This window comes from Glycine max, chromosome 7 (genome assembly GCF_000004515.6).
Source record: "Glycine max cultivar Williams 82 chromosome 7, Glycine_max_v4.0, whole genome shotgun sequence".
NCBI lineage: Eukaryota > Viridiplantae > Streptophyta > Magnoliopsida > Fabales > Fabaceae > Glycine > Glycine max.
In genome coordinates, this window is record NC_038243.2 from 14502781 (window position 1) to 14523985 (window position 21205).

The following is a 21205-nucleotide window of genomic DNA, read 5'->3' on the forward strand; positions in this document are numbered from 1 at the left end:
AAATGAATTGAAAGTCTCGGATTCGAAAACTTACCCGTTGAAGAACGAAGAACGAACGAAGAACGGATGAAGAACGGTGAAGAACGACGAAGAACGATGAAGATTTTCCACAGAATCGCTTACGGAAGCGTTACAGAAGCACTTCGACTCGATTTTTCTTCACGAAAACGTGTTTTTTGCCCAAAATAGCCGAAATGCATAGCCAAAGGGGTCTTGAACATTTTGAAACAGCTCCCCCCTCCCCTATTTATAGAAAAAAAGGGAGGTGCTTGCCGCCCAAAGACTTAATGAAGAAGATTTCTAAGCGCACCCGAATTACTAAGTTCACCCCCCTTTTCGTATTTTACGGAAAAGTTACGGAAGCCTTACGGAACTGTTTTCGAATTTGATTTTCATCTTTTTTCTCTTCCCTTTCACCAATGTTAAGTGGAATATGCTTACCCAAGGTTTTCGGAAATTTTACGGAAGTATTACGGAAGCCGCAGAAGCCCCGAAAACCATTTTTCAAAAACGTGGAGGAGCTTGCCGCCCAGTTGCTTCCTCCTTAAGCAACCCAACTTCCAAAATATTCTGGAAGGGCCTAGATTTGAATTGCTATTTACACCCCTATCTTGATAAGTTCACCCCCTTACCTTTTTTGGTGATTCTTTTTTCGTAAAGTTACGGAAACTTACGAATCTCGTAACGATACTTATTTTCTTTCCGTAATGTTACGGAACCTTGCGGATTACATAATCATCCCCTTTTTGACTTACGGAATGTTACAGAATCTCACTTAATTATGCAACGATGCTTCCATTTAATTTCCGGTGTGTCACGGAAACTTACGGATTGTGCATCAATATTTTTTGGTTTTCCGGCATGTCCTGAAATTTCACAAATTGCCTAATGATGGGTGCCAAGCACCTCACAAGGACCAAAGAAAGGTCGCATGTCATCAAGCAAAGGTCCCCGGACGAAATTAGGGTATGACACTCGTCGTACTCCTGATCAGCAGTGGAGTCCGCGACTGACGGAAAGTGCTCGTAAATCCAGCACTACAGATGTAACATCAAAATTATAAACATTAATAATGAAAGTGTAAAAAAATTTAAAGTTAAACATTGTTGAGGCTGAACGAATGAAAAACATATTTGTTACCTACAGCAGTGTGATGTAACCGCCAAGTTGTCAGCTGTGACTCATAGATGCATCGTTCAGCTGGTCGTACATATGCACCAAAGCAGTCACTCCCCAGGCATACCTCTCTGTCATACTGAGGTCACGAAGGGCCTCCAAGTAGACAACATGGACATTGGTTGCACTCTTGTTAGCAAATAGAGTGCAACCCAAAAGATGAAGAAGATATGTGCGAGTCGCAGCTGTCCAATGACCTGCCTGGCTTCGGCGCTCATATATATCACGTACCCATTGCAGGCGTACGTACGGTCCACGACACTGGGCTGTCTCAGCCCTGACAGAATCTGCAGAGACCATCAATAAGTCCACCAGCATCTAAACCGCATCGTCCACGTGCAAGGGCTCAAAGGCGTGTAAGTTGCCAACCACGGGAAGATGGAGAAGCGAGGAGACGTCGTCCAGCATGATGGTGAGCTCTCCCACCGGGAGATGGAAACTAGACGTCTCCCGGTGCCACCGCTCCACAAACGCGGACAAAAGTCCCCGATCGCCAGTGTCTACCGAACACGTGATCAGAGGACTTAATCCTGTACCAGCAACAAGTCCCTTAATGGCAAGGACAGGCCTGCCTAAACTATGGACCTTCCTCCCATGAGAGGATAGCTTTAATTCAGGACGCTCATGAATTGAAGTATGAAGGAACGCAAAATTTGTTAAAATAATCATTTAAAGGAAAACTAATTTCAATCATAAAGTATAATTTACAAGTAACTAAAAATAAATATTATAAATACCTCTCCCGTCCATACGCTGCAAGCAACGTGATCCGCATACTGGGTCAACACGGATGGGTCGCTCGGACCACCCGAAAATCCCTCATGCTCATCCTCAGCAGCCTCCACGCCTGTGTCCACAGGAATGTCTGCCACAATGTCCTCAGAATCAGCTGGTGCCTCCATCGGGTCATCCGGCAATACATCAGGCTCAAAATCTGGCGCAGGGACCATTGGCTCATCGTGCGCCACAGTCACGACAATCGCTGCCTCCATGCGGATGCAGTAGGCTGTCGACGCTGCAGAACATCATCAGAATCATCACGATCTCCTCTGCCCACACCTTTGCCAGTAACCTGACCTAAGGCACGACCTAATCCTCTGGTCCTAACCATGATCTGCAAATGAGTACCGCAAATTCAATCACCGATTTCATTCACTCAAATTTCATTGGTCTAACGCAAATTTCATTGACTGAAAGTCGCGCAAGTTGTCAGGCTTTCATTAATTGTAGGACATGTATGTCAAGAGAGGCTACACATGTCAGGCTTTTATCGGGTTAGTTTTTATTCAGTATACTATATGATTGAATGGAAATTGATTATGAATCCTAATATTATTGATATTAGATTAACAAAGCAACCATTGTTGAGGATGCCATCACCTACATTGAACCCCGACAAAATATTGTGCAGAGTCTCAGCTATGAGCTTCATGAAATGGAAGCAACATCAAAGGAAATAAAGCCAAAGAAAGAAGAAATCAATCTTCTTGAAATGGAAGCAACTCCATATTGTTTCTTGATGATCCTTTATTCCCTCTTGATCCTTGGGTTTGTGGCTCATGCTTTGTTCATGATCTTATCCTTAGCCTTTATAAATTGTTTGTTCATGCTATTAAATGTGTTTTTTCTTGGTTACTTTAGTGTTCAAAACTGATTTCCTACACAAAATTTGTGGCAGTTTTGTGATTCTGCTCAAATTTATGACAGGTAGCAATTAAAAAGTTGTAGAACGACTAATTCAATTTTTCAGTTAACAATGTTTATTAATGCTATCATATTTATTAATAGAGAGCTTTTTTTTTCAGTTGTAATTATGTTTTAATAGGTTTTGTACACTTTATTATTGTAGTTGTAAATTCTTTTCATGAATTAAAATTATAATCAATGAAGACTTTTGGTTCATAGATTCAGTTTGCCAGCATTTTATTTATACAAACTACAAAAAATAGCATTGAGTCATTAATGTTGGTAATAGGTTTGTGATCATCAGACTTGGTTTGAAAGCCTACTTAATAAATAATCTAGAAGAGGACATTGAAATGTAGATAACAAAATATCAACTCCCCACTCCTTGATATGTTCAATGAATTGTGCAATGGTTTTCAATTTTGATGTTGTGACAGTTAGACCAAGAATAGGTTTAAGGTTAAATATTGTGTATTTTTTTAGAAATTTCTAATCAGCCTTCTCCTTCACAGGTGGCAGAGTGGGGAATGATGAGTATGTGTGATACTGAAAGAAGACTTCTGGCTAATGCATTGCTTGATATCTCAAATGAATGGTTTATCCTCTTATCGGAGTCCTGCATTCCCCTCCAAAACTTCAGCATTGTGTACCTTTACATAGCACGCTCAAGATATAGCTTTATGGGTGCAATTGATGAACCTGGTCCTTATAGGAGAGGACGGTATGATGGAAACATGGCACCTGAGATCAACATGAGTGACTGGCGAAAAGGCTCTCAGTGGTTTGAAATTAACCGAGAACTAGCTCTTAGGATAGTTGAAGACAATACTTACTATCCTAAGCTCAAAGAATTCTGCAAACCACACAAATGTTATGTTGATGAGCACTATTTTCAGACAATGTTAACAATTAATACTCCTCATCTTTTGGCAAATAGAAGCCTCACTTATGTGGACTGGTCAAGGGGTGGTGCTCACCCAACTACCTTTGGGAAGGATGACATCAAAGAGGAATTCTTCAAGAAAATTTTGCAAGATCAGACATGTCTTTATAATAACCAGCCATCTTCCCTTTGCTTCTTATTTGCAAGAAAATTTGCACCTAATGCTTTGGGCCCTCTTTTAGACATAGCACCCAAAGCTCTAGGAATTGGAAAAAGGCATAGCTTCTAAGCTACATCATTAAAGGAGCACACGCTGACAGAAGCATGTTAGTTAGCCATTTGCTAACTCTGTTTTAGTCGCATGATTCATCATCTAATCTCCCTGCTTTGCAGATATTTTGAGTTGCTCCTCCAGCATTTAGATGTCTAGGATATTGAATCTAAACCATATTTTACAGAAATAATCCACATTGACCAATATGTTTTTGTTGACCAGTTCTATAAAAAGCTAATAATGCTAGTCCTAAATATTTTGTGAACGTTGAAATTGAAGTTAGTAGTGTGACCACCGAATAATGAATGTTTTCTTCTTTTAAGACATGAATAAAATTCAATGTCTTTGTTCAAAGCAGAGGAGGTTGGGCTGCTTTTTGAAGCAACCTACCATCAATTTTTGAAGAATGAAATGATTACAGGCCTTTGAGCTTTAGAGGGAGCAAAAGAAATTCATAGGCATTAGGCAGGTGAGTTAGGTGAAGCAATGATTTCTCATTTTCCTTTTTCTCTCAAGGATCAACCATTGATCAAGTTTTAAGGATTTGTCCTAATCATGTTACTTTTGAACTTAATCTGCGGAGGTTGTCTAGGCGTTTGAATCAGTTTTTCGATACCACATTCAGTTCTAAGTAGCAATTACATAAAAGACAATTACATATTCGCATTAACTCAAATTGAAACAGTAGATATTCTCCAAAATGACACTATTTATCAAATATTTAGCATACATTCAGAGGTGATCTTAATAACCAAAATTCCTAATTTCAAAAAAAGCTCACAATGTATCAAATATTTGATAATTTTTCAATTAAAATGAAGCTGAGTTTTACGGATCACCTGATCCGTAAAGCATGTTGAGTACTTTACGGATCAGGTGATCCGTAAAGCTCACAACGACTTTCCGATAGCGGTTTACGCCATCGCCGACAACACATGGGAAAAAAAGAAAAGGTTCACGGTGCTTACCTCGATGGTGGACGGTAACCTCCTCAACGACGGCATTGCTCTTCGCGAAAGCCTCCTCGATGCACCACCACAACAATGGCGGCAACCTCAACGAAGAAGAAGAAGAAGAAAAGCTCTGAGGTGAAAAGAATGAAGCGCAAAGAAGTGCTCTGACGTCAAGAAGAAGAGGCGCAAAGAATGAAGAAGAAGCAGGAAGAAGAATCAGGAAGAAGAAGCAGAAGCGGAAACGCGGGGGAGAGAGAGAGTCCAGGTTTTTTTCTTAAAAAATTACTGAGGGCATTATGGCCCTTTCACAACCATTGCTGGGTGCACCACCAAAACTGTTGGGTGCACCTAGCAGCACTCAAGGCAAGGCAAGGTAGGCACAGCACAATCATCAGTTGTTGCGGACTGAGTCGTGTGTCGCGTTGTTGGCATTAGAATTGATCGATTTGGGGTTGGGGCGGAAAGCGGAAACGACGTCATTCGTAGTTGGGAAGAAGATGAGTTCGCAGCAAATGCAGATGCAAATGCAAAACAGCGGTGGCAGCAGCAGTATCAGCAGCAACATCCCAGTGAGCGAGGTTTTCTGGACTCTCGTCGACAAAGCCGACAAGAAGTTCTCCAAAATCAGAGACCTTCCCTTCTACCAACGCAGCAGGTCCCATTTTTCCAATTTCTCATTCTCGTTTCTTAATTCTTAATTTTATTTAATTTGACCTTCATATAGCTTCATATATTTTCAATTTGTGTTTTCAGTTTCATTTTGAGTTTATTTATTTGTCTCACTGATTGAACAGAAAATAGATAAAAAAAACAATTGGTTTAATTTTGATGTGGTCCGTGAGGAGTTAGTTATTTTATTATTCATTTGTTAATGTAAATTGAAAGTGGCGTTTGTTTTTGTAGCACCATGGGATGAAAATCTGAACTGGGTTGTTGATGATGTTATGTCCTGAACTACGGAGTATTGCCCCCGTTTGGATAAACAACTTAATTAAGGTCCTACCAATAAGTGATTATTTATGTATAACTTGTTTTTATAATGGAGCAAAATTATAGGGTTAAACTGTTTTTGTATAAGTTATAAGCTGTTTTCATAAGTTATCCTGGAAAGCTTACTTAAAACAGCTTATGGACATTTCATAAGCTACTTTCATTAGTTCTTCCAAACTCGTACACAAATGTTTATGTCAGAAGATAAGTTCAAATAATTCGTACATAACCTCTTCCAAATGGGGCATTAGTATATTTCCTGTACTGAAAACGATATTGAAAGGGTACCTATTGGTTGACCTCCTAATGCTATACTATTGGTGTAGTACGTACTGTTTTCAAAGTTGTTCAGTTTATACAATTGTGGAAGATTTGGGTTGGTTTTGTAGATTTAATTAAAGCTTACATTGGTGGTCAGAATTTCATTATTTTGATTAATATATTGGTAGTTAACAATCGCATGGTTTATTATTAATTTTAGCTGGTTTTACAGCACAAAAATATGTTGAGAGGTTACATGTTGGTTTTGGTTGATCTCTGAAAGTAGAATTATTGTGTGTGGCTTTGTTGTAGGCATGATACTTACTTTTATAAGGTGTTCAAGGTCTACACACAATTATGGAAGTTTCAGCAGGAGAATCGGCAGAAGCTGATTGAGGCTGGGCTCAGGAGATGGGAGATTGGTGAGATTGCATCTCGCATTGGGCAACTGTATTTTGGGCAGTACATGCGCACAAGTGATGCAAATTATCTATCAGAGTCGTATATATTCTACGAGGCCATATTGACTCGGGAGTATTTTAAGGAGGGGTTGTTTCAAGATGTTAATATTGCAAACAAACAATTGAGGTTCCTAGCTAGATTCATAATGGTGTGTTTGGTGTTGAACCGAAGGGAAATGGTGCAGCAATTGGTTAATCAGCTTAAAGTATTAGTTGATGAATGCAAGAGAACATTCCAGGTTTCTCCATGTTAATTTTCTATTGTATAGTTCATTCTAAAAAATAATTTAATTGCCAATAATTGATTATGATATATGGGGTATTAAAAAAATTGTATTTGACCATTCAGCCATTCTGTTTTCTGTAAAAGCCTTTGTAAAGATGTTACATTTTCTGAGTAGTTGGCTTGGCTTGCTGCTTTGCTAATGGCTGTCTAATGTCTACTACTATGCAACCAGTATGTTCTTAGAAAGACAGGTCTTGTTGTCTATTTTCATTTATATCTTGGAGTTGGAGGTAGAACAATTAGGAAGATGAGTGCAATTGACAACTGCAGTAAGGAAAAGAACAAATAGATTTAGCTACTTCAGCTAACTAGTAGGGTTTCTCTAACTTAGGACCACTGAGTAATGTAAATATGCTTGCCCAAACTAGGATTTATTATGGTGGAGTTCCCAAATCTATCATAGAATTGATATATAAATTAGTTTTACTGTAATAGATTTTGCTAATTTGATTTTCAAGGACAAACTATCCTAAAAGCGTAAGCTATTAGGTTATGACTTGTATGAATGTTGTAGTGTCTAATATGCTCCTCACGCATTAAACTTTTGGTTTCGAAGTGTAGACAATGCATATGTCCATTTTACCTAATACTAAAATTCAACTATATTTAAAAGAGTAGATGTGATAGCGATCAAACTCCTGAGCTCTTGGTCAAATGCTCAAAGATCAAGTTTGGGTAAATAGCTTAGTTAAGTGCTTATTCAATAAGAGCTTACAGCTTATTTTGACTGAAGCTTATTAAATAAGCTTAAAAAAATTTATTGGAAGGTTATAAGCACTCTCATAAGCATAATCAAACACCTCTGTAGTACTTATATGACAAGCTCTGGAAATGCTCTTCCAAATGCCTTAAAAAAGGCTTTGATTTGATAACAGGTCAAGGGCTCCAACAGCTTAAGCTATTAGTTGAAGGCTTATATTAATGTTTTTATATCTATTGTTATTCCATCTTTTGCTTTTGATGAATTAATTCATCTGTTGATAAGTAAACATCTAAAATAACTGCACAGCTGCACAAAAATTTAAATGTACAACATCTTTAGAATAGAATAAGTTACATTGTGCTAGACTGCTAATTGGAGTGTTCCATAAAAAACATGATGCTGTCCAGTATCCAGAATATATTTTGATAGATTTATGTTTGCAGATGTATTGCAAGTGACCTTCAAACAATTTGGTTACAGGAAAGTGACTTTAAAGAATGGAAGCTGGTGGTTCAGGAAATTGTCAGATTTTTAAAAGCGGACACTGCTTTTATAAATATCAGGCCCTTGAGATACAGTCTAGTTTTGGACTCTCATCCTGATACTTTACCCCATGTAGCTGCAGCCATCACAAAGAGACATTTGAAACTACAAGATGCTGTATTAAGTAGCTTCCATCCAAATGAGGTAGGTGTCCAGGACTCTTTTGGTTCTCTTATATTGAAGAACAATTTGTTGAAAATGATAAAATCATAAGATAGTTTTTCTATTGCTATAAGATATTCTATAAAATATTATGATCTTTTGATATTGTTTCCAACTGTCGTTCCTGAACAGGTAAAGTATTCAGAGCTCACCATTGACACTTTTAGGATGCTTCAATGTCTGGAGTGGGAACCTAGTGGCTCATTTTTCCAGTCTAGTAGTTCAAAACTTAGTCAAAATGGGGCTACTGGAACTAGTCGTATCAGTTACATCCAAGACATTGCTGATCCTACCTTACCTGCAAACCCACGGAAAGCTGTGCTATATCGTCCTTCACTGACACATTTTATAGCTGTAAGTATGGAAAAATATAAGTTTTTTTTTTATCTTTTAATAGTTTTCCATGTTTTCTTTTTGGTGCACCAATAGTTTTCCATGTGCCCATAACCCACTGGTGCTTGGATTGAATTGTGCTTTGACTCCATGAAATAACTTCATGGATTTAGTGTAATGTAAGAGAGAAAGGAGAGATTATTTCATTAATGAGACTCTAAATTACTGTGACATGTAATGTATAACACTGATCTTTACCCCCCCCCCCCCCCCTTCTCATTATACCTACTCTAGATTCTAGGTCAAGTACAATTGTTGTACAAGTAGTACAAGCCTCTAACTCAACAACACTAGTAAAAGTAATAAGAATCTGAATTCTAATTCTAACAATTCCAAATGGGTTGCCCTTCTCTTTTTCTATTACTTTTTTTCTGACCAATAAAGACTCCTATTTCACAACCTCATGTTTATCATCCTCTGTATATGTTCCCCTTTACTGGGCTCTTCCTCTAATGGAATTTTCAGGTTCCTTGTGCCTCATGATTCCAGAAGAATCACCTCCCTACCCCTAACTGTTTTCTCTCTTGCACTGTTGCACTATCCTTCCATTTATTCCTTCTTGAGTAAACCAGTCACTTATGTGTCCTTTCTTCAGTATAAAATGGTCTTCCATCATTTAAAATTGGGCCCAAGCCAATGTGTTTAACATCTTCCCAATGAAGCAAGGGGCTGTTTGGTTGCAAGACCATTGTCCCACATTGGTATAAGGCCATTGACAACTCTCCATCTTTTATGTTGTACTTATAAAAAACCTCCATCTCCTTTGAGAATTCCCAACTCTTTGCATTGTCCACACTTCAAGTTTAAAAGCTGCTACATGAGGGCGTATTTTAGGTGCATAAAACCATTTTGTGTGCATCTACCTTATGGTTTAAGCTTGTATAAGACTTGTGGTTGGTAATAGCAAATCTGCCCAATCTCTCTGCATATTAAAAGAGCAATTCCTTGAAACAGTTTTAGGGCTTGCTAACTTAGATCACAGTCAAATTATGATCCAACTTGACTTCATTCTGAATGTTTAAAGTCCAAAAGTGTCTCTAGATATTAGTAGTTTATTACTCAATAACTACTTAGCAATTGGACCAATAACTTATCAATTACACTTTCTTTCGGATTAGAAGTTCTTTTCTTTGATTTGAGCTTCCCAAGTGTGTCAAATTTAATAATTTATGAAGCCATCTCATGGGTACAATTTCATGATGGCTTCTCGAGGAGCTTTCCAAGATTAACTGGAATTATCATGGGGGGATCAGAGAATCAGAACATCTGGTTCTGGGTAAAATGTGATAGATTTGGACATTCATGCTTCTTTGCAGCTAAAAGAAAAAGGTTCACAGTTAGCATTAGAATGACTATTTCTTACATATTGTTTTTTGATTTCCAGATTATTTGAGCACAATTTGGTTTTTCCTTTTAATGGTTAGGTTCTTGCCACAATATGTGAGGAGCTTCCTTCTGATGGTATTCTCCTTGTGTATTTGTCGGCTTCAGGTTAGATATCCTCTGTTAACTAGGAACGTAAGCATGTAAATGTATAGGGTTATCATACTTCTTATGTCAACTAAATTCCTTTAGGTAAAGATGAACTCTGTATTTTCTACATCAAATGCAGGATATTGTGGTTCTGCCCAGAATGAATCTGGTTGCATACACTTTGGTCCTCGTGGAGATAGAGGTACATCTTGGAGAGAATTTTCGTGTACTTCCATTCTTGTACTGCATGATATGTATAATGCCAAGGAACAATAAAGATTCCTTGCATCTTTTTTTCCACAAATTTACTGTTATAGAATTTAGGTGGGAAAGAGAAAAACAGAAAGATAGAGAAAGAGGGAAAGAGAGAAGAAACGGAATTGACAGGATAGAAGGAAAGAGAAGAGAAACAGAGAGATCAAGGAAATGTGCACTGCACTCTGTGATTATCTTTCAGTCTATCTAAAATACAACAAACCTGCCTTATTTACAACTACCTAACAACCATAAAATAACAGTAGCTGACTAAAACTAACTAACTGACATCCTTTTCTTTTTATATTTACATATCAATACCCCTCCACCAAAAGAAGACCCTTGCCCTCAAGGGTTTTGCATTTCAAACATAGGGAATTGCTGTTAAAACTTGAATTAAGGAATCCATGTAGCCTCCTCATTAGGTAAACCTCGCCACTGCACCAAACTTCTAGTGATAATACGACTCTTCTTCCTTCCCATACGTTTGTTGAGAATCTTTTCAAGAAACACAGAACTAGGGATGGCTAGCCAATCAATGGGAGGATGCCTCTGCTTAACAGAGAGGTCCAGGAATAACTTGAGTAAAGAGACATGAATGTTGAGTGGATTGAGAGTTTTCTGGAAGCTGTAACTTGTAGGCAACTGGTCCTACCTTTTCCAGAATCCTATAGGGCCCATAGTACCTGGGAGCAAGTTTTTGAGAGCTTCTTGCTGCTGTAGAAATCTGTCTATATGGCTGAAGCTTCAGTAACACCCACTGGCCAATCTGAAATTCCCTATCGGACCTTCTTAAGAACTCCTTCCAAAAATTGCTTACGTAAACAGGATCCCTATCACTAATTATCTCAACTAGTGCTCCATGTAGTTTGTAAATCTGATCCATGAAATGCTGAGGTGTTGCCACTGTATATGGCTGTGAAAGGGCCACAAAATGGACATACTTGCTCATATGATCAATAACAACCCAAATAGTATCCTCACAATTGGATTTGTGAGGGCCCTCAATAAAATCCGTTGTTATACTTTCCCAAATCCGACTAGGAATAGGAAGAGGGTGCAAAAGTCTAGGGGTAGCAACTGTATCATACTTACACCGTGCACATGTATCACAATGTTCAATGAAATCCTGAACATCTTTAATCATCCTTTTCCACCAAAATAGGGATCTCAACCTCTGATATGTTGCTTGCACCCCTGAATGACCTCCTTGAGGGCTAGAATACATCCATTCCAGTAATTGTTGCCTCAACTCAGCATCATTGCCCACTATTAACTTTCCTTTCTTCCTCAAAAGTTGACCATCCCAAGTGTAGTGTCCCAAATTACCTCCCTTCCAAGCTAAATGAGACATTAAGGCATGCAAATTTGCATCTTGCTCTCAACTCTTCTCAATTTTCTGTAGAAATTCTGAGGATGAAGTATCAAGTGCCATGTGCATTAGTTGCTGACGTGGCAGCCTAGGAAGTGAATCAACCACATAATTATTGTTGCCCTTATGCTGAATCTCGTATTCATACCCGGCCAGCTTTGCCAACCAAAACATCTGAAATGAAGTCTTTAACTTCTGACCCAACAAATACCTTAAGCTTTGTTGACCTATTCGAATTATAAACTTCCTCCTCTCTAGATATTGATGCCAATGCTCCACTTCTAAGACTACAACCATCAATTCCTTCTCATAGATTGAAAGGGATTGATGCCTTGGTGCTAGTGCCTTGCTGAAAAATGCCAAAGGCTGCCTTTGCTGCATAGGTACAGCACCAATTCCATCTCCACCGCAAAATCCATTGAAAAATCTGTGAGTGCTAAAGCTGGTGTTGAAACAAGCACATTTTTCAGTATTTGAAATGCTTGACTTAGACCAATTAAAACCATTTTTCTTGAGTAATCTGGTCAGTGGTTTGGCCAAAGCTCCATAATTCTTGATGAAGCACCAAAAATAACCAGCCGGCCCTAGGAATTCTCTCAGTTGCTTCATACTTGTAGGTTTTGGCCAATCACTTATTGCTTGAATCTGCTTAGGGTTTGTAGAAACCCTTCCCTTGCTAATAATGTGCTCCAAATACTCCAACTTGTTGGCTGCAAATGTCCTCATACTTTTCTTCACAGAATACTGGTCTTCTCTCAAGATTAGCAACATCATCCTCAAATCAAAGGTAAAATCTTCATGCTGCATTTTCCACTTAAAATTCTTCCACATACCATACAACTTCAATCTTTTTACTCCAACTAACTCCACTGCAGATAATTCAGCCCCATTCTCCTTCCAACACAACCTCTTGGTCAAATCATAGTCCAAGAAATCATGGATGCTTCCTTTGTCAATGAGGATTTGAAGTGTTCTCTATCCTCATAAAGGTTGTTCCTTCCACACCTTCAATTGTATGCAAGGAAATGTTAGGATTATCTTCATTATCACATTCAGCTTCTTCTACTACAGTAACTTCTTCATCTGCAATTGCATCCTTCTGCAGTGAGGGAAATACCAGTCCTTGGTGAACTTATCAGGACAGTAAAAATAACGATTCCAAGCTCTATGATCAACTTCTTCTGCAGTTAAAGATTTCAATGTTCTTGATGAATTCTTGGGGGAAAAAGGGATGCTATTTACTGTCCTTGCTGCTGACTTCTCTTTTGGCTAGGACTCACTTTCTACTAATGCGTTCTTGCTGGACTTCCAGTTATTTGGATACTTTCTATTGTATTACTGCTTCCGGGAGCCATGTAACTCATGTTCTTGGTAGCCATTTTCCTCTCATCACGTCATCGAAGCTTTATTTCTTGTGGACATGCCAAGCTGCAAGCTTCTCTCATGGTTCTTGATTGAATAAACGGACTGGGTCAACATATTCATCTTGCAGGCCAGCCAAATAAGCATCAACAAGATAGTCTTTGGATAAGCAAGCTTACAAGAAATCACATCAAATGCATCATTAAATTCTGCCAAGGTGCCATGCTGTTGCAAACGCCTCAAATCTTGAAGGTGATCTTGATGGCATATATGGTGGTGCCCTTCTCTGCAGCTATGTCCAAGATTGATGGAAGCATAATACCTTTTGCGCATTAGCTGATGCAGCTGATTAGAAATACCCTCCACCATGTCTGAAAGTGCATCAACCTTTGCAAGCTTTTGCTCCATTTGAACAAATCTTTCTTCCATTTCACACATCATCATCATCTATGATCTTGTTTTTGTGTCCATGGGTGAAAAGATTCTGATCTATTGAACGTGAACAGCCAGCTCTGAATACCACTCTTATAGAATTTAGGTGGGAAAGAGAGAAGAAACAGAATTGAGAGGATAGAAGGAAAGAGAAGAAAAACAGAGAGGTCAAGGAAATGTGCACTGCACTCTGTGATTATCATTCAGTCTGTCTAAAATACAACAAACCTGCCTTATTTATAGACAACTACCTAACAGCCATAAAATAATAGTAGCTAACTGACATCCTTTTCTTTTTATATTTACATATCATTTACGACATGCAATTGAAAGTGGCTCAGATTGTGGAGTATGAATCTAACTTTTACTAGCCAATAATATGCTTTATCCTATGGTTCTATAAGGCGTAATGTGTGTAATATCATAAAAGTGAATAACAAAATTGAGTATGGGTAATTCTCCAGCAGATAACAAGTTGAAGGGAAGGGAGAATGAGGTAAACACAGGACAAAAGATAAAGTGAAGAATCAGTAGGTTGTGCATTTATCACTCCCAATGGCCAGATCAGTGGAGCGCTGGGCATGTTGGCAGGGGGGTGTTGGGATCCCACATCAACTAGAGATATGATCAATGTAGTCCTGATAAGGCTTAAGCATTCCTCACCTTATAAGCTAGTTTTATGGATGAGTTAGGTCCTAAGCCTAAATTCTAAGATAAATGATGAAATGCTCGTAACCAATACTATGGTTTGTTTTTGACATTATGGGGTTTAAGTATGGAAAGAGAAAGAGAGATAAAAGAAAATGAAACAATAATTAATATATTAACAAAGATAACATTTCAGTGTGTTGAATTTGTTATGTAAAACTAGCTCTAACCCCTATTTATATTGATCATAATCCTAACTACTAAAGGAAACAAATCATGAAAAGATAAGGAAACATGGGAACTAATAGTAAGAGATAATGAGGAAATAGGGAAACTAATCCTAGCGGATAATCTAAGATATGATAAGATACTTTTGATATTTTCTTATATTCTAGCACGTCCCTTCAAACCAAGGCTTACTAAGCTTTAAGCTGGTTACAAATAAATCCTTTAAATAAAAGAAATCAAACTATACAATTTCAGATTGTGGAGACAAGTCTTTGGGACTATCATGGGGCCAACTCACAATCCTGTTAAAGCCATGGACCAGGCTGGCTGAATTCTCTAGGAATGCCACAGGCCAAACTCATATCTTTGGCCAGAATAGTACGACTGAGGTCACAACACTAGAACAAACCAAAGAAGGAGATGGCATAAATAGAGAGCATGACTAAGGATTGTCAGAAAAAGGACATGAATGTTGTAAAATTGTCTAAAACACGCTGGTGAAATGAACAATGAAGGAGATCAAAATCTGAAGAAAAGCATGGATTTTAGAATGCCAGAGTTATAAAGGCAATTGAAGAAAGGAATGAAGGACATGGCTGGAATAAAGAACACAATTGAGGACTGCCGGAAAGAGGACACAGTTGAAAAATTGTTTGAAACACACCAGTAAAATGCACAGTGGAGGGGAAGACAGAGGAGACAACTGGAAGAAGGATTCATTGGAAGTAGGGTTGGAAATGAGTCGAGTTGAGCCGAGCTTGGTTTAGTTTGATTCGGCTCGTTAATCTTTAGCTCAGCTCGAAACTCGACATTAACCTTTTTTTTTCAGCTTGACTTCAACTTGGTTTAAGTATGCAAACAGCTTGGTCCAATTCGTTAGCTCAAATCACGTGAACCAAGAGTAAAATTTTTAAAATCCTCTACATTTCAAATTTTCAATTTATTAGTTGATTTTAGATAAAATGATTGTTTAGTTTTTAAAAAAGGTAAAACTGAACTTATTCTATCATCTTTGTAGGGCCATAAGGTATGACCCAAAAAAACATAATTACAACCAAAGTCTGCATAAATAAAATAATAGAAAACCCAATTAATCATATATATTATACGCAGTTCAAGTTCGACTCATTTATTTAACGAGTTCAATTTTTAGCTAACATTCATCTTATTTTTGTTCATGAACCAAGTTCAACGAGCTGATTATCGAATCAAGTTTCTAATTATTTTCAAGTTGGTTTGATTCATTGTTACCCCTAATTGGAAGGAACAAAACAGCAGAAGGGAGTGAAAATGCAACAGATGTGAAAAGCTTGATTTGGCAATGATGACCAACACCAAAGAAGAAACAAGGTGAGAGACCACTAATTCATAGCAAGAATCATGACAATAAAGTAGAACTCGAAACTTTAGGGAATTTGGCAGCGTAGTGTCAAGAGCTGGTCTCAAAGGATGGTATCACTCTAATACCATGTTGAAATTATGGGGTTTTAAGTATAGAAAGAGGAAGAGAGATAAAAGAGGATGAAACACTAATTGCTATATTACAATATGTCGCTGTGTTTTATAAAACCTATAGCACTAACCCTTCTTTATACTAATCATAATGCTGACTAATTAAATAAACAAATCATGATAAGTAAATATGGTAACTAATCCTAAGAGATAAGCAGGAAATCAGGAAACTAATCCTATAAGATAATCTAGGATATGATAAGATATTTTTGGATGTTTCCATATATTCTAACAGTCGTATGCTAGGTAAAATTGGTCTCTAAAATGACCTAGATCACTAGATGAGGGTTGAAGGGAAGTGGATATGGTCCGAGTGAAGGATTCAACTGATTCCATGGAGTAAACTGGTCAATTGTTGAAGGCATTAGCCCTCATGCACCATAAAGTATGGCATCTGTGAGTCAAGCATGGCATGTCAGAACATGGGTCAATGGCTAAAGATCCAGCTGGATGCTCTAGCCATTTGGAACTGTTTCATAATCTCTGATGGTTTGGATGCTGAGCCATGCGCTGTGATCCTACCAGAAGTGAAGCCTAAGGAATGTTTTCCAGAATGATCTACAAGGAGGAAAGTTGAGAGGCAAGAATGCTGCGGGGCAGTTGGCACAATGCATTTGGGACTAAAGTTTTCTTCTATTGATAGAGTGGTTGAATCCTTGTCACCCATATTCTTCATAGCTAAAATAAATTTTAAAACATAAAGTAAAGCAAGCTTGTGAGTTATCCATGTTTCAAGCCCAAATGACCCTTACATGAGGGGATGTGTTATTCAAAATCATCATTGGTCCTCTAGCTAACTTGTTAAGCTTTTAAGATTATTGGTTCTTGACATGTTTTATTCAGATGCTCTTTGTGGGTCTATTTATAAACCATATGCATACAATGTGAAATGTTTCATCTATTCTTGAAAATTGATTCCTTCCATAAATAGCCTTAAGTCACTGTTAATTTTTCTGAAATTGGTCCAAGCGGACTGGAGAGAGGACATTAATTATGGTCATGGTTATAGATTGGAAAAATCCTTTAATATCAGAATAGTTTCCCTGCTCAAATTTTCATTATGATGATAATTTAAGTGCTCATATTGTACATGGTTTTGTTGGAATTGCAGAATACTTTAACCCAATCCCTTTTCAGGATCAAACTGCATATATCCATCTGACTTTCTACCGTTTACTAGAAGACCACTTCTTTTAGTCATTGATAACGACAACAGCAAAGCTTTTAAGGCAAGCCTTACATACTTAATTTATTTATCGTTTGATTTTTCTTTTAAATATTGAATTTATTACCTGTGTCTATAGTATTCTATATATCTAACTTTACCAAATAATTAGGTGGGAAGTTGTTTATAGCTTGTGCATTTAAAGGTGGTGGAGGAGGAGGATTTGATTAGAATCCATTGGGTTAGAGTTAGTGATTGAACCCTGGTCTTGATACCAATATTAGAGTTTAGAGAAAATTTAGAAGAAAGTTTTTGTATTCTGGAAAAATGAATTCTTGGTTACAAACAATGAATGATCAACTATTTATAGATGTACGGATGAAGCACCTAAAGACGAACCACCAGTAACTGAGAGTTAGTTACAGATGTCGCTATCAAATAACTAACTGAAAACAACAGCTAACTACATTATTACAAAAGTTATACACAAACTGATTACAGAATACAGAGTAAAACTGTACTCTAATATGAAGCAACAAGGGAGTTTGGATTGGTATTCAAAATTCTCCTCAGGCTTGGTTTGGCCACTTTATTAGCACTTCTCAAACCTGAAGCCTGGTTCATAGGGAAGTCAATGGTTCTTTTTTTTTTTTTGTCATTGTGAAGTATCTACCTTATTTATTAGAATGACATTGCTTGCAAACTTAAAACTAAAAAATTCACTGAATTACTTGAGTGATTTACACTTACGGGTATTTGCGGGCCGGTTTTGACCAAATTCAGGACTCAACCCAATCAAATTTGATCGGTTTGGTTCGGTTCTGTTTTTACAAATTTATTTTTGAAACCCAACCTTACCCATTCATGAACGGTTTGATTTAGTTCAGGCTAACAGGTTATCAGTTTAAATTTGATCTTTTTTTTCTTCTTCTTAGAACTACTATTTTATAATAAGATTCATCCAAATATCCAATACAATTAACACAATTTATCAAATGTTTGTAGTAAAATTGATTCATTTAATACCATCAACATAATATTTTAAAATAGACTAATACAAATTAAAACAAAATATTCTTCAACGAGATTTACTATAATAGTTTGAATCACAAGTATTTCTTACAAACTAATTTCTTACAATAAGCTTTGCTGCAATCAGATTTGCTACAATTAGATTTGTTGCGACAAATTTGCTGAATCAAATGAACAAAACATGATCCATTAATATTATAAACATAACAGAAAAAATAAATATGAAAAAAAGGTGAAACAAATAACAATGTACCTGAAAGTATATCGTAAGAAGTTTTAACACTAGTAGTCCCAACACTTGAAATCTCAATATTAACCGTATTTAAAGCCAAACCAAACAACTCTAAAAATTTTGATTCGTTTTGATCGGTTCGATTTTGATCGGATCTATAAATCTAAACCCGTGACCCAATCCGTATATAAATGGTTTTGATCGGTTCGGTTCGGTTTTGACCCGTACTCGTAAACACCCTTATTTACACTTAACAATAGTATATCAATTACATGACGGGATAAAAACTTGTATTTACATGAAAAAATAATTATTTATCTTGCATCCATAATCTTTGGTATAGTGGTCATCCTGCTATCTACTATACCACTAAAGCATTTTTGGCATTGGCTATTTGTGCCACTATCCTATCCGGAACTGACTACTAAGCTTTCTTAAATGTCAAGCATATGTAGATCTACTTAATGTAGTAATTGTACCTAGATTCAGTAGAGGCAGGAAGTTTGATACAATTGGGTATTTCAAGTAAGTTTTACGAATTTTGTGTAATGGAAAAATGTTGGTTGGTCTGGAAGAGTCCATTGCTAAATGCTAATACTTGCCTTCTTCACATCCTGTGATTATAGCTTACTCTGGGATATTTAAAAAGCATTTGATCAAAATATGCAGGACATAGCAGAAGCGGAAAAGGGAGAATCAGTTGCTATGCTCCTTTCTCCAAGCTGTTCGCCTGCTTTGTCTGATTGCTCACATAATTCAAATGGGAGCCTATTCACCATGTTTCTTACAGCTCCGCTGCAAGCTTTCTGTATGCTGTTAGGACTTTCAGGCACTGATATTGATTTGGTCTGATATAAACGCCCATTCCTTCTTTTGAGCAAGTTCCTTTAAAAAAAAAAATTATTTTCATTTTCTGAAAGTTGAAGTTTCTATTGCTATGCCTGATCCTTCGGCAACTTAAATTTGATCTCAGGACCCATTCAACAAAGCGGAAATGCTGCTCTCATCTTCATTAAATAACTGGGGACTAGCATTGGCAACATCAGACACACTTAATCCTGTTTGGGGACAGATTTTCGGTGATCCCTTCATAAGGAGGCTTCTTTTGAGGTAAAACTTGTAATTTCCGTTTTGATATTGATTATTACTATCTGCCATAGTTCTCTCGCTTCTCGGTTTCAGACTGTACTACGATGTCATCTGTGGCTGTGACACATCTAAATCTTTCTGTTGTGCATCTGTTAGTGTTCACTAATTCTTTTTTGTTGATGATTCATCACAATTTTGAAGATTGTTGGGGCCATTGTTAAGAACATAAATTGAATGTTTATTATGCTTTATTTGAAGAAATTGAGTTTCTTCTGCTGTTGTGTGGGCTCGTTACATTCAATAATTTTTAATTTGGATGTTTATTATTATTATTATTATTATATTAGTTCTCTCACTTCTCTGTTCCAAACTGCACTCTTATCATGCATTTGTCACACATCTTGACTTCTATCCTTCTATTGTGCTTCTGTCAGTGTTCATTAACTCATTATTATTGATGATTTATCACAATTTTAAAGATTGTTAGGGCTGTTGTTAAAAACTTAACACTGATTTAATGTGCGATTATGCTTCATTTGAAGAAATTTTAGTTTCTTCTACTATTGTGAGGGCTCAATACACTCAAGACTTTTAAATCGCTTGAATTACCTGCTCAAATACCCTCAACACTTTTAAATCGCTTGAATTACCTGCTCAAATACACTCAACACTTTAACTCACTTGAATTACCTTTTGCAAATCATCTTATCCAAACTCAGCCGACTACAATATTTTTGTTGTAATAGCAGATAACTTGGAGTTAGTCTAACTATGCTAGTATACTCAAATTCTGTTGTTTGCACAGGAATTGAGACTTACAAATTGTCTCAACTAACTCAAGTCTTAAAATTTAACTGATACCTAAAGTTTCTGTTGAAAAATCTCTTAAGGGTTGAGTTACTTTTACATCATTGGATGCTAGGCTATTGAATAGTTTTATACTCGCAATTGAGCTCATAAATTTGTGACTCTATCTATTGTTCTTATGCCAAGTCTGTTCTCTTTTACTTTTTTAGTTTGATAGATTATTGAAACCAACCTTTTTGTTTCCCTCTTTGTGCAGATTCATATTTTGCCAGGCTGTGTTGACCCTATATGCACCAGTTTACAATGACAACAAATTCCTTCCAACATGTGTCCCTTCTCTTCCAACGCCTGTCCTGCCCCCAAGTTACTCGTATCAGAGTGTCATTCTGAATCTAGCCAGCATGTTTGGTGCAACTAAGCATTTTATCTTCTCAGAGGATGTTCTTCCTGAAAATATACAAACCAACATCATGAATCAGTTAACTCTATGAAGATAACCAAAAGCTTCACTTCAGTAGAATGATAATGTATACAGCTTGTTTGTATAGCAAGAAAACATGAATTCTATCAACATTTCTGTTTGTTCCTGGTGGATTTCCTAGAATTTAAGTTCAGCCTTTAGTGTGAACATGGTTTTTTGTTATCGAACTTTTTTTTTGGATCTTAGGTTTTGTGCCTTTGACAAGAGAACTTCTAACGTGGATTGAATTTCAATATGTTCGTTACATAACAAGTTTCATGGTCGAGAAGAATGGAATAGAGCAAGGGGAAGGAAGTTTTGCATAGAAACCTTATTTTTTTTCTTTCGCTACGACCATTGTCGTCAT

The 21205-nt window shown here is 37.1% G+C and overlaps 2 protein-coding genes and 1 long non-coding RNA gene across 3 annotated transcripts; all 3 read left to right on the forward strand.

Moving 5' to 3' along the window:
* Window positions 1-2432: 2432 nt before the first annotated feature.
* Window positions 2433-4066, forward strand: LOC100802297 (glycosyltransferase BC10). The gene is made up of 4 exons (XM_003530045.3): window positions 2433-2450; window positions 2522-2687; window positions 2818-2883; window positions 3346-4066. Exons 1-4 carry the CDS (start codon window positions 2433-2435, stop codon window positions 4032-4034), a joined length of 939 nt encoding a protein of 312 aa, XP_003530093.1. The 3' UTR covers window positions 4035-4066.
* A 1172-nt stretch (window positions 4067-5238) lies between these two features.
* Window positions 5239-21163, forward strand: LOC100801761 (protein SCAI). Its single transcript, XM_006583428.4, has 10 exons — window positions 5239-5627; window positions 6536-6923; window positions 8154-8360; window positions 8511-8732; window positions 10196-10262; window positions 10384-10446; window positions 17191-17282; window positions 19152-19328; window positions 19456-19592; window positions 20635-21163. The coding sequence occupies exons 1-10, from the start codon at window positions 5470-5472 to the stop codon at window positions 20867-20869; spliced, it is 1746 nt and encodes a 581-aa protein (XP_006583491.1). The 5' UTR covers window positions 5239-5469; the 3' UTR covers window positions 20870-21163.
* On the forward strand, window positions 10459-14447 carry LOC121175112 (uncharacterized). Its single transcript, XR_005892197.1, has 2 exons — window positions 10459-12860; window positions 12977-14447. It is a non-coding gene; the product is annotated as an uncharacterized lncRNA (long non-coding RNA).
* Window positions 21164-21205: the final 42 nt, after the last annotated feature.